Source organism: Brettanomyces nanus, chromosome 2 (genome assembly GCF_011074865.1).
Source record: "Brettanomyces nanus chromosome 2, complete sequence".
NCBI classification, from domain to species: Eukaryota; Fungi; Ascomycota; class Pichiomycetes; order Pichiales; family Pichiaceae; genus Brettanomyces; species Brettanomyces nanus.
Window position 1 is genome coordinate 900,886 of NC_052375.1, and position 13,441 is coordinate 914,326.

General features: G+C 43.1%; 7 protein-coding genes and 1 non-coding gene across 8 annotated transcripts; 5 read left to right on the top strand and 3 right to left on the bottom strand.

Annotated features, from left to right (window-relative positions):
- Positions 1-37: 37 nt before the first annotated feature.
- FOA43_002417 (uncharacterized protein) lies at positions 38-1,348 on the bottom strand (the record flags this gene model as incomplete). Its single annotated transcript, XM_038922714.1, has 1 exon — positions 38-1,348. One exon carries the CDS (start codon positions 1,346-1,348, stop codon positions 38-40), a length of 1,311 nt encoding a protein of 436 aa, XP_038778642.1.
- Positions 1,349-1,895: 547 nt separating this feature from the next.
- Positions 1,896-5,496, top strand: FOA43_002418 (uncharacterized protein; the record flags this gene model as incomplete). The annotated part of the gene is made up of 2 exons (XM_038922715.1): positions 1,896-2,361; positions 3,020-5,496. 2 exons carry the CDS (start codon positions 1,896-1,898, stop codon positions 5,494-5,496), a joined length of 2,943 nt encoding a protein of 980 aa, XP_038778643.1.
- Positions 5,497-5,780: 284 nt separating this feature from the next.
- Positions 5,781-7,075, top strand: FOA43_002419 (uncharacterized protein; the record flags this gene model as incomplete). The annotated part of the gene is made up of 2 exons (XM_038922716.1): positions 5,781-5,784; positions 5,859-7,075. 2 exons carry the CDS (start codon positions 5,781-5,783, stop codon positions 7,073-7,075), a joined length of 1,221 nt encoding a protein of 406 aa, XP_038778644.1.
- Positions 7,076-7,120: 45 nt separating this feature from the next.
- FOA43_002420 (uncharacterized protein) lies at positions 7,121-7,549 on the bottom strand (the record flags this gene model as incomplete). The annotated part of the gene is made up of 1 exon (XM_038922717.1): positions 7,121-7,549. The coding sequence occupies one exon, from the start codon at positions 7,547-7,549 to the stop codon at positions 7,121-7,123; it is 429 nt and encodes a 142-aa protein (XP_038778645.1).
- A 220-nt stretch (positions 7,550-7,769) lies between these two features.
- FOA43_002421 (uncharacterized protein) lies at positions 7,770-9,440 on the top strand (the record flags this gene model as incomplete). The annotated part of the gene is made up of 1 exon (XM_038922718.1): positions 7,770-9,440. The coding sequence occupies one exon, from the start codon at positions 7,770-7,772 to the stop codon at positions 9,438-9,440; it is 1,671 nt and encodes a 556-aa protein (XP_038778646.1).
- A 205-nt stretch (positions 9,441-9,645) lies between these two features.
- FOA43_002422 lies at positions 9,646-9,718 on the top strand. Its single transcript has one exon. It is a non-coding gene; the product is annotated as a tRNA-Phe (tRNA).
- Positions 9,719-9,798: 80 nt separating this feature from the next.
- Positions 9,799-11,265, top strand: FOA43_002423 (uncharacterized protein; the record flags this gene model as incomplete). The annotated part of the gene is made up of 1 exon (XM_038922719.1): positions 9,799-11,265. The coding sequence occupies one exon, from the start codon at positions 9,799-9,801 to the stop codon at positions 11,263-11,265; it is 1,467 nt and encodes a 488-aa protein (XP_038778647.1).
- Positions 11,266-11,296: 31 nt separating this feature from the next.
- FOA43_002424 (uncharacterized protein) lies at positions 11,297-13,276 on the bottom strand (the record flags this gene model as incomplete). Its single annotated transcript, XM_038922720.1, has 1 exon — positions 11,297-13,276. One exon carries the CDS (start codon positions 13,274-13,276, stop codon positions 11,297-11,299), a length of 1,980 nt encoding a protein of 659 aa, XP_038778648.1.
- Positions 13,277-13,441: the final 165 nt, after the last annotated feature.

A 13,441-nucleotide genomic window follows, 5' to 3' on the forward strand; every position in this document is an offset into this window, starting at 1 on the left:
ATGATGATGGTTTCTATGAACATGTGTATAAGTATTATTATTTTTGAGGTCTCTGTTCACTCTGTTCACTCGATCCCTCGTGCTCATTCTCTATATCATCCACATTCAAATCATCCTTAACATTCTTCACAATGCCCTTACTTTGCTCGTTTTCTTCCTGTATCAACATATCCTGTTCCTTCAAGATATTCAATTTCAACTTGTCATCATCCTGGAACATCTCTAACTTGGTCATGTTGTACAACTCGTCAGGAATTGATGATAGAACTGAAAGTAACGCATCGTAATAGCTTTCCATATCATTGGCATGTTCTCCGTAAGTGAAAGTTGACGATAAGATTAGGAGAGCACTAGGAATCTTTCTCCTCAATCTAAGATCCAACCAAGTATTAAGATCGTCTCTTAATCTGGCAGGAGAAGCATCTGATGTCCTAATACCTCTAGAACTACAGGCTGTCTTTAACTCGGGAATAGTCAAACTATCAACACCTTCATAATCAATGGCCCTATCGTCTTTAATGATCCTCACCAACTTATTCCGAATTTGATACCGAAGAAGTTCATCTGTTCCGTACGGAGTAAGCCCCATATACTTGGCCATAGCCATCAATTGAGGTCTAGATAAGTTATCCAAAACCTGATCGTTCTTGAAACAACGAGCGATCTGAATCAAGTGCTCGTGCGATGGCTTCAAACCTTTATTTAGAGTCTGGAAGAACTCCGTAAATAGCTTCTTCTTATCGTCATCAACCTTAGGAATCTGCAAACCTGACTCTTGGACCGTTTTCCTGATAAAAGTGCTGGCCTTCTTCCTTGTCTGACCCAACACCTTCACCTTCTTCTTTTTTTCCGCCTCGCTTTCATACGTTGAAGGTAGAAGATTAGGGAAGATCTTCAAAGCCACCGGTAATAGTAATTCCGCAAATGGAACGAGAACAAACACCGAGAACGGAATCAACCGAAGAATATCAGCCGTAGTCGTCGTCAACTGTTTGGTCTCCCTACGTGACAACTCGTAACCAGAAAGCATTTTAATGAGTAATCTAGTGGATAGCTTGATCTCGTAGCCCAACAATTTGGTACCGTGCCAGTAGTGCTTCACTTCCCTTGAGACTTTCTGACCCAAAGTGAGTTTGGGGGAGGTTGCGGTAGTTGTGATTAGTTTTGAAGTCGAGGCGGGCGTAGATTTGGTTGGCTTTGCTGGTTTTGAGACCTTCGTTGGCTCTGCCCCTTTGTTCAACCCCGTAGAATAACCTCTAAAGCCAACATAACTATTTCTGGACACCAGAAGTAACGATGGAACTCTTCTGGATACAAATCTGACCGAACAGAGAGATCGGGACAACATAACAGTGATGATAAAGAAGAAGCAATGTGGCATTGAGAAGAAAACAAAGGAGTCTCACCAAGGAGATATTTCATACGAGATGCGAGATTTGCCTGTTGGGGAGGGTCGGGCGACGGGTCGATATAGTCGATACTGTCGATACTGTCAACACCGTCGATACCGTCGATACCGTCGATACGTCGATCTATATCATTCGATGATGTAACTCTTCTTCTCCGTTGCCCCTTACTCTACCATGAACTCTGTTATGCCGGGCACGTTTCCGGGCACATTTCCGGGTAGACAAGAGGGTGGTCAGGAAGGCACCGTAGGTATAGACACCGTCGGTAGGTTCGGTACCTCCGGTACCTCAGGCACCTCAGGCACCTCAGGCACCACAGACACCTGGGAAGAACCTCAATATTTGGCTCCATCCTCAGTGACTCTGACCCGTTTTAAAATTGCATTCAAAAAGGATTGCGTCAATAAGTTTCATTTGATCATTCTATTGGAACTTCTGATTGTCTATTTTGTGGATCAATCGTTTCTCAAACTCCTCATTAAGGTGATGGTTGAGTATTTTTTATATAATTATGATCCATTGGAGCAGCGTAAAATGTTGGCCGTTATTATGGAAAACAGTGGTATCGGTGACGCCCGCAATGCCCCAAACTTGGATCGCCAGGTGGCTGTGTGGAAACGGATCCTCTTCTCACAGCTTATCTTCATTAACTTTTTGGCCATAATGGATCATATCTACAACTATCAGGGAGAATTCTTTCCCAAAAGGGTGGTGAACTCTGAAAAACTTCCCAATTGGGCAGAATGGGTGGCTAACTGGATCAATCAGGATTGTCGTTACAGATTGGACAACTACTCAGATGGAAGGAATCACTTCAAGTTTGGTTCCGTATTCATTAGTTTTATAGGTGAAATGTCGCCGTACAACAAAAGTGCTCTACTAATTATGGATCTGATGATTCCTCTATTTCAGTACGTTATGTTTATTATGGCTCTTGGCCAAGAGCGCGACAGTATCGATCATCAGCAGACTCCTCTATTAAAGCCGTACGAAGATGGTTATCAGGGCACGATAAATGCTTTCAAGGTCGACATTTATCCGGGAATCACAATGACTCAAATGCAAGGGCGGATCTATATATAATGGGTAATAATATTGGTTATGACAGGTAGTCAGTGTATCGGGGATGAGTGGATCTGGGGCTTCCTCAGCCTCACTTGGTGGCCTCGCCGCGGTTCAGCTTGTAGTCCCGTATGCGCGCGTTGTGGCTCGGCAATTTTGTTGTCCCGTATCCGTGCCGTGGTCCAGCCTGTAGTCCCGTAGTTCCGTAACTGCCGTAGCCTCCCGTAGCCTCTCCTGGCCTCCCGTAGCCTTCTGCAGCCACGCCGTCCTCCACACAGCCGCCCCCCTCCTGTTATATATATAGAAAGCTACTTCAACTCATTTGTTGGCACCTTCTTCATCCTCCCAATCCCGCAATTCACCCTCAAGAATGTCTGATTCACCCTCCAATGGCTACCAGGTAGATATAGACACCGGGACTGCCTCCAAATTCTCCTCTCAGCCACTCAAAGCAAATACCCCGTATTCCCTACAGAATCATTCATCATCTGCCCTTCTTGGTCAATCAACTTATGCTCCCTCTATTGCCTCCTCTTATGCCCCTTCAGCCTTCAATGCATCTCTATACGGTCCAAATCCATCTACAACTTCTATACCTCCTCAACCTTCCATGTTTGCCAATTCTGCTGTTCTTCCATTGGATGATTATCATTCACCTTACTATATGCCTATCAGAAGTATTGATGATCCTCGTCCTGTCGAACAACTCATCCGTCGCTTCAGTGTTTGGAAAATGATCCTCAAACAAATTATTTTCTACTTCAAGGAGACCTCTATATTCAAAAAACAGACCTATCTCGGCAATAAGGCCATGTTGGAGAACTTGGAAATCCTTCGGAAGCAGAATTCCGGCAAGTTTAAGTTGAAAGGATCCAATTTCTCGTCTTCTACAGCCGCTAAGAACTTGAAAAAGAGTATGAGTACTTCAGATCTGTCTCAAATTAGTCAACAACACATGTATATAGACATGCAACAGCAGCAATCCGGGTCTGATCCTTTCAGAGAGTGTACTACATTGGGTAAGTTCATCCAGAAGGCTTTCTTACCTCCTGGTGATCACTCTATCATGTCTCTTTCTACTTCATTATACAATAATCATGCTGCTTTGGCTGAAAGAGAATTGATTACATACAATCAACTCACTTTAAAGTTGATTCCGAGGCTCGAGAACTTGAAGGAAAGTTTGAATGATGCCATTAAGCAGATGTTCTCTGTAAAGGGCTCTTCTCACTTCAAAACAAGAGAACTAAAGATAGAAATAGCCAAGACGGGGGCCATTTTGAGTGATTATATCAGTTCGGTTGAACTTCTAACCAAGGGAGAGTCGAAAACCAGTTTAGGAACCGTCATAAAGTTTGACCATATCGATCCAAAGTTTGATCCATATCTGCTCCGGCTTAAGCTTGATCTACAACTAAAAGACCAGCTTTTCACAGAAGCCCACCTAAAAGAGGCTTATGCCGATTTACAGAGGAAAGCCGTTCAGTTAGAAGCTATTTTGTATGGAGAAATGCAGAGCTGCATGGGAATTTTCTCCAATTTGATCAATGCTGAGTTGGACACCGTCAAAGACAACCTTGTGGCAGATCTTTCCGATGGCTTCTTACGTAATGGACCAAATATTGACTGGGATTACTTTGTTGCCAACGACAATTCCCACAATCTACTCAATTTGACGGCAAAGCAATCATTGGATAGAGTCAAGCAGATAAGAAAGAAGTCGGATGTTGTCTATCCCTACCAGATAGATAAGATCAGTTCGTGTATTCTGAGTGGATACATGGAAAAGAAATCAAAGTACTTAAAGAACTATTCCAAGTTCTACTACGTTCTCACTTTCAACTTCCTACACGAGTTCAAGACAAAAGACAGGAAGCATGAGACCACTCCTGTTAACTCGTATTTACTTGATGATATGACAGTGATGCCTTCAGATGATGATTCACATAAGTTTGTGATTAGAATCCATCCAAGGGACGAGTCTAAGTCTAAGTACACGTTCAGATGTCATTCTGAAGAGGTTGCCAGTCATTGGTTGGAGTGTTTGGCTGATTTGTGCAGTTTTTCTTCTCCTCTGGAAAGAAATAACACGTTGAATGAAGTTATGGTGGAGGAGGAGCAGGCACAGCAGGTGGAGGAAGGTCAGCTGCCTTCTAATTCATCGATGGCTCAACAATCCGTTCAGACGGGTCAGACGGGTCAAACGACTCAGTCCAGCCAGTCAGCTCAATCAGCTCAATCAGCTCAATCCTGCCAGTCGGCTCAGTCCGGCCAGTCGGCTCTTGCAAGCGACTCTAGCAGCAGTAATAGCCAAAAAGAGAGCTGCTATGCTGAACGCAATGAATCAAGTAGTTCTCTTCATCTTCCCACCTTCAGATCTATCAAACCCACTTCAGAATGCAGCACTCCATCAACTACTCCCGGTAGTTCAGATATACAGCCCCAAGCTCACCATAAAAGCTCGGCTAGTATTAGTGGATTATCTATGGAGAGTCTGAAAGAAAAGGTTAAGCAACAGCAGTTTAAAGCCCAGCTGTCTCGTGCTGGAAAGGCTAGAATACCATCAGACGACTCTCCAAATAGCGAATTGGGAGATTACTTCAGCTATGTGGCTCCTCGGCCAAGAATGCCTTATAGAAGGAGCCACAATGGCATTCGAAGTCTTTCCCGATCACCTTCTCCTGTATTAATGACCCCACGTCTATCTGTAACAGGTACGTCCGGTATTACATCTCCTCCTTACAATCTGATAGAACAGATGGACTTGGGTGTGGCGGATCAGGGTAGCAGTGGTTTAGAGAGACGACGAATGATACTAGAATCGAGATTAAGGACTTCCGGTGGGATTTCCGGTGGAACTTTCGGTGGGACTCCCGGTGGGACTCCCAGTGTCACTTCCGGTGGCACCAGGGACACCCTCTTATCTCTTCCCAGCCCTGGATTGGCCATGTCACCACCCCTAGATACACCAGGAACGATACCTCCATCATCAGTCGGTGACGTATTCAGTCAATCAAATAAATAGCATTAAATATATTCATAGTTGCACGTAAAATTAAATGGCAGACAAACTTTTTGTATATTGTTATCGCGTTGTTTACCATCATAGCTAATGAACATAAGTCAGTTTATGGTGATATAAAGTGATGAGACCAAAGAAAAAGTGGACAGAAGAGAAGAAGATAGGTAGAACGCGTTCTAGAAAGATAGGACGATTACTATCATCATCACAGCCGACACCTGTTTCATCTCAAGTTGATATTGAATTGAGTCAAGAACAAAGGAAGAAGGGCTTTGAAGAAGATGAAGATGGGTTTATATTTAAGAGGGCAAAGGGGGCAAAGGGGGGGAAGGCGAAGAAGGGGGCGACGGAAAAGAAGACTAGAGAGATAACTAAGCTTATAAAGAAGGGACGTAAGAGGGGACGACCCAGAAAGGATGGAGTAAAACGGCCAGATGAGTCGGTAGGTCAGTCGTTATTGGATGTTCTTGAGTATGATGAGGCTGAGGATGTAGAGAGTGAGGAGGATAGTTGGTTTAGTTCTGACGAGGTTGAGCCGGGGTCGGGTGGGGCTCTGGGAGGGGCATCTGAGGCATCTGAGGCCCTGAATGAAACGCTTGGGACGTTTGAGGCCCTGGATGAGATGCCTGAGGCATCTGAAGCCCTGGGTGAAAGGCTTGAGACGTTTGATGCGACGCCTGAGGCATCTGAAGCCCTGGGTGAAGCCCTGGATACGACGCCTGAGACGTTTGAAGCTCTGGGTGAAGCCCCGGGTGAGCTGTTTGCTCCAGAAAAGCTTGTCGACCCCATCATTGATATCACTTCAAAACAGCCCTTAAAATTGTCAGTCGAAGAACAACCATCCAGAAGATACTCACGAAGATCATCATTATCTAATCGCGGTAAGAGGTTATCGTCAATTGGAAATGGATTCATAGCAGAGCCTCATTCAGAGGTACCTATTGAAGAGTTTTACAAGCATTTCGATCGAGATTTGCCAGATCCTCAAAAGATGAGACAACTCTTGATCTGGTGTTGTCGACGAATTGACTTTGGAGTATCAAAAAAGGATCCACAACTGGTAGATGTGGCTCGAAAAGTGAAAGAAACGTTTACAAAGAACCTTATGGAAGGTAAAATGGACATAAGTTGGTGGAAAACAAGACAGGGTCAAGATAAATCGCATCTACCAATAAGAATGAGACCTAATGAGACAAATATTCGAAATCTGAACACATTAAAGGTGTATAGACGCAAATTGGATCGATTAAATGGAGAACAAGTTGAATGGTCGAAAGTGACATCGAAAAAACCAGAGAGAATTGAACAAATCTATGAAAAAGCGACTAACATTGACGATAAAAGATTGGACAGACTACAGACACAGATAGACATGATTGACGACTCTTATAAAGACAAGAAAAAGCTTAGAATGAGACTTGTTGGATTGATGGAGGATATGAAGTATAACGTTCATAAGATGAAGCAAACTGACCAATGTTTGAAGAGTTTGATAGAAGATAAGATGAAGGTATTGAATGGAGAATTAGGGAAGAGTTCTGGAGATAGTATTGAGTTGTTGAAGGTATTGAGTCGGCTATGAGTCGGCTATGAGTCGGCTATGAACTGGCTATGAGCCGGTCGCCGCCTAAAGATACTTCCTCGCTAATAATCGAACCCTGGTATCAAATCCAGAACTCGTTATAGGATTATTAACTGTATAAAATGGATTCAAAAGAGTCTTAACGTAGAGCTCATTTATCTCTATTAGGAACTGACGTAAGCTCTCGTCATGGCTTTTCAGATCTGTTAATATGATGAACTTGGCATTTCCTTGAGTCAAGTAGGAGAATATTTGATATCCGTAGAAATTGTCAAGATTCTTTGTAAATATAGCGTTGTTCTTAAACTGGATGTCCTGAAGAATATCTAGTGAAGAGTTTACTATGAACTGTTCAAGCTGATGAATTTCCTTTGGTAAATGCGGAGTTCCGTCTCCCGATTGATGATAAGTTCCTATTTCCAACTCATAAAGAGGTGCATCGTTGTTTCCAATGATGCTGAAGTAGTAAGACATTGGTGGATAAAGAGTAAGTGACCACCATGAAGAGACAGACAGACAGACCTGAAACCAAAAATCCAATCATCCGTCTATAATATTTCATTTGGTGTACGGATGTGTTCTGAGAAAGGATGAAGTGGACAGACGTTTTTCTGGTTGTGGCTTCTTTAGTTGCATGGTTTCTTTTCAGGAGATACCACCGAGATCAACTAGTGCGACACAGCCTTCAACTCAGATGGCTGGTGTTAAGACATTTAAGATGTTTGGAAGTGATCTTCAGTTGAGCAAGATCGAGACGGATGATAATTCCAGTACGAAGATGGCAGAAGAGGTGGTTGAAGCGCATGATGGTAGTCATGGATTACAGAACGATTTGGATGAAATGGTTCGAAATCGATCCAAGTTGATGGGTGATTTGAAGATTGATCAGGCCAGTTATCAGAGGGCGGTTGACTCTATCTGTGGTGAAGAAGACGGTGAAGACGGTGAAGACGGTCGAACGGCGTCGCCGTCTGCGTCGACATCGCAGGTGCCGCTCCGGGTGCCGCCCCAGGTGCCGTCTGCACCTTCATCTACATCACCATCCACATCCACCTCACCATCTACGTCTCTCCTATTCAATACGTCAACTGCAGCGAATGCAAAGGCACATCTAGCACGAATGATGATGGAGAGTTACTACAACTCTCTAGAAAGATATCAAAATAAGATTCACAACGATAAGGACGGAAATCCTTCCTATCCTGGCGTTGAGGGTGTTTTCAATCCTCTGCAAATCATCAGAAATCGGAGAATCAGAAAAAAGCAAGGAATATCTCTACGTAAAGGTGATTTGGCCCGAATCAAGCTACCCTCACAGATGTTTAGTCGACACAAGAAGCCTCGATTGATCTGGCAAATCAATTCATATGAATATTCAGGTGATATTGATTGGCGAGACAGTCATTGGGGTCAACTGGTCGACTCCAATGGTGAATTATGGTTTCCCGAGACTCCTAAAGGTGGTAAAAATCTATATTCGGGATTTGATGGTGAATCGCCGGAAGATGATGATCTCGAACGCAAAGGATCTGTTCCTAGAACAAGTGAAAGCTCTGCCTCCATGGCGCGTCATGAGCAATATATAAAGGCTCCTGCTGCTATTGCTCCATTGGCAGCTTCTCCTTCATCTGTCAGAGCCCATCTATGGAGTATTGGAAGTGATCATTCTTCCACTCTTTTTCCACCGCATCACTTACAGGGCCTATCACAATCTCAGAGTGCTGATAGTGCTCCTGGTGCCCGACTCGATCCGTCCGCTACTCCACCTGTATCCAGTAAATCTTCGTCACCTTACAGTCTAAGTAACAATAGCTCTATGCTTCAAGTATCAGCAATCACTTACTCGACTCCGGAAGAACAAGTGCAGTCAATCAATCGTCTCAAATACAAGCTTAGACTCTCAAGATTGAAGATAGATAACGCGGAATGTGATTTTGGCTCCATAATCTCTGATAATACCCAAGCTTTCAACTCCAAATTAGAAGAATTCGAACGATGTCAGGTGGAAAATGAATGCCAGTCTAGAAAACTTGGTGATAAGATCGAAGAAATCGATGCTGCCATAGAAAAGTTGTCTGTATTCAACAATCAGAAATCCACTCAAATTGAAGAGTCTTTGGGCTACTGCGATCGAACGAATGGTGTCATCAATACCTCAGTTACTCTGAAGATAAGGGATTTGGGTGAGAGAATTGATAGACTTTCGGCTAATCACAATAATACACTAATGAATCTATTCTACAATCTAGTAGAGTGTGGTATAGTGTTTTTGCTTTGGTGTATATGGATGATTGTAGAAGTGTGGAGGTTTGCTAGAGGAATAGTAAAATTCCTCATCAAATTTTTGGCATGGATAGTTCTTTAGTTGGATTTATATTTAATAAATAGCATTAATTAATGAAAAGGAATTAGTCTAATATTATATTGATGCTTAAGCTCTCTGAGTGTAAGGTTCACGGTTAGTCCCCTTTTGTTCTCTTGTTTAAGTCAGACAACTCAGGGTGTACCAAAAAGAAAATGTAGTAGAATAGTAGGGTGTGTGCAAGAAACCCCTCACAGAAACAAGTGTTGCGAGCTTAGCTCAGTCGGGAGAGCGTCAGACTGAAGATCTGAAGGTCCCGAGTTCAATCCTCGGAGATCGCATTTTTTTACTTCAATTTTTCACTGTTTTCTTATGATCACTTGTTGTACATAGATTAAGACCAGTATTCAGACAAAAGACAATGGAAGTGACATTTCTAAGCCGTAGGTTGGCCAGGTTTTCTGTTAAAGGAATAGCCAGCAAGTCTCAAACAATTCGGCATTTCTGTCGGTCTATTACTCATAGAGAAGAATCAGATCTAGAGGTGAACCTGACTACTCCTATGATGAACAGTCGATTTCTAAATGAATCGCAGGTGAGGTCAAACGTGCAAGAAGACACAGTTATAGAGAGATTGCTCGATATCAGTCCTCCGGAGGGGGAATTGGTGACAAAATCAAAGTACCCATACGCAGAAATGGCAGATCGGCCATGGCGAGCATATCTACCCGAAGTACCCCGGGCAGCTACAGCTGCCTCCATCAACGACTATATAGGAAAGCTAACATCCTACAGGTATCACCCATCTGTTTATGGGGTGATCGGAGAATCGTTGATGAAGATAGTTGAAGCTACACCAGAGGTTCTCACTAAACAGTCGTACTTGAACATTGTGAGCCACTTCCACTTCATGGTGCAGGATCGTAAGGGGTTTGACGTTCTTGATAAGATGGCTGAAGCTACTCAGATACAGCAGGATATAGACTTTGATAACGCCTTACTCTCCTATGCAAATTGCGTTACCGACTATCGTCCTCGAATCACACGACTCGAAAAGTTGAGGGACCATCATGTCATGGCCAATAATAACACCTGGTACTACGTTTTCCGGATGTTTAGAAGAACTGATCCGAAGTTGCAGCTTCTCAAGTTGATGGACGATCACGGAATCTCTCATCAGCCCATTCTTTATAGTGCCGTTCATTATCTATCGAAGACATATACTCCAGAGCAGCTTCTCGAGTACTATAGAAGAGAAGGTAAGACGGGTGTTAATATGACTGCATATTTGTTCAATCGATTGATTGGTACCTATTTGGGCTACAATAGGGTGGACGAGGCTTGGAACCTCGTTAAAAAGACCCATTTGGACCCTGAAAATACACTGCAAGTCAACGCAGGTACGTTTGGAGTTTTTAATCGCCATTTTGCTGATAGAGGGGAGCTATATAACTGCATAGCCTTCTCTGATCTCTTTTCCAAGACGTTTGGAATGAAAAGCCGCCAATTTTTGGCCAATGACCTACTAAATAAACAGTTACCTTATATTGACTTCTTCGACAACTGGTTCAATCTAGTCAATGTTTTGGTGGATATGTTGAGGAATAACACTCAAAACAAGAGCTTTATCAACAAAAAAACGCTACACAAATTGCAAGATTACGCCAAATTACACGGAAGAACGGACTTCGATCCACTACAATTCGATGACGAAGCACTATTACTCAGACATGAGTTATTTAGTAAGTTGAAGTGGGAGTGTGTTGAAGATGATGGTCAACTTCCGTTATCATTGGAAGAGAACAGCGAGCAGTTTCAGAAAGCAGCAGGGTTAATATCTGCTCCTAGAAAAGGCTCTACAACTCATAATCCATCGGATTTCTTGTAGATATATAGTGAATATTAGTTATAGAGACACTTCACTTCTTACGCTTGACAGGCTCAGAAGACTGGCCAGCTTTCCTCTTTTTGGCAACCGGTACCGTCTGTGCCGATTGTGTGGTATCTGTGGGTGAGTTGATATCGAGGCCAGAACGAATACCATCATACAGCTCGTTAATCTTGTTGCTAGGCAGATCTAGGCCACTTCCATCTAAATCAAACGATTGGGGCATCAATAGACCATTAAGATCGTCTTGATTGTTATCCAGGATATCCTCACTGGGCTTTCCTGACAATTTACTGATCCATTCGTTCATCTGTTTCAAAGTTCCTTGGTTTTTGTTGAGCTGACTATGTATATTACCCATTAATTCTTCAGGGTTCGATGAGAGAGAAGAACTACGGCCTCTACCGGGATTAGAGAGCTGTGCTGGTTGAACCGATTGAGCTGGTTGAGCAGGTTGGACTGATTGAGCTGGCTGGACCAGCTGAACTTGTTGGACCGGCTGAACTGGTTGTACCGGCTGAAGCAGCTGAACCGGCTGAACCGGCAGAACCGGCTGAACTTGCGAAGTCTCCTGAGGAAGATCAGATAAAGGACGATATTGAATTAGAGGCGTGGTGGGAAGTTCAGGGAAATAACCTCTTGGAGAATTAACCAGTTGAGGAGATTGACCGATATTCAACTGAGAATTAGGATAAGTGTCTAAATTTCTGTTCTCTGGACCCCTATGGATTTCTTGGATGTCCTGGATGTCCTGAATGTCCTGAATGCTTTGAAAAGGCGATTCCTCTGCAATAGCCGTACTGTGAGGGGTCCTTGAACTGGCTGCCAACGAAATAACGCTTCCAGAAGGATGCGGTGTATATGCCTTGTTGCTAATCATCAATCTATTTCCATTTGCAGCTGCTGTAGGTGATGCAGCCAGGAAAGAAGAATCACCATAATGATAATCAAAGAGATTTTGATTCTGAACAGCGGGAGAGTTCTTGGCAACAAAGTCAAGAGCATCTGCACCACCACCACCACTTCCAACGTTCATACTCTCCAAAAGCTTTGTACTGCTATTACCGTAGACAGTAGCCAAAAACCTTAGAATCTTCTCTAGAGTCTCCGATTGTGCTTTATGACGCTCACGAGCCAGATAATTCTCTTTCCAGAGCATCTCATTATCCTGCCGAACCCGACTGAGATCATCCTCAATCATCTTTTGGCTCTTACGCATTGCTTCCAGCTGAGCCAGAAGTGCGCTAATATCAATATCATCATCACCAGACTCTTTGGAAGGCTTATTTCGAACAATGTTGTCCAATAAATCCTCTCGACTCTCTACAAAGTTCGGGTTTTCGAACTGCCACACCTCATCTCCCTGAATTAACGATCCAGAGTTAATATCCTGAATCTTGTGCCAGCCATACATGTTTAACTGCCTCACAAAAGACGCAAAATTGTTGTGCTTGAAGTATTTGGGAAGAACATACTTCATAAAGCTCTCTCGATCACTAACCTGGAATGCCTTTCCATCTGGAATCCATCGAATATACTTCTTATTGGCCTTATCGTTCACCATATTCCATAATTTCATCACAAAGGCAGGCCGTTTCGACGAACTCAATCCAATCTTTTTACCTTTCGGCTTACGTAACGATATCATCTTGTTCAATTGTTCGTCGTCGTGCTTGTTATTGACGTAATACTCCTTTGGGGCAGTCATATCTATATGACTCTCGTGCTTGACCGTATCATCTGCCACTTTAGACAATGTATAACTATTACTAGCATCATTTCCATATATGGCTAATACAGATACATCTGGATTGAGCACCTTACTATTTGGAGTAGTTGTAATGGAACTGGGAGTCGTTATTGTTGGTTGTAATTGATTGTTGCTACTCAACAGAGAGTCAACAGCATCCATTTCAGGTATGTCCAAAAAAGGATCACCAGACCCGGTGGCATTCGCATTAGGTCCACTGGGTCCATCGGTTCCTCCACTTGCTTTCATATGATTCGCCATAAAAGATAAATCGGTGATATTAAAGATGGGGTCACACAGATCTCTTGAAATTCACACTTTCCACACTTCGGGAAGAAATAATGCAGCCAAATGAACAAGGTGTTAGAAGCCATACAACCAGTTTTTGTGTGCTCATGTGAAAAAGTTTGAAAGGAGAAATCCAAA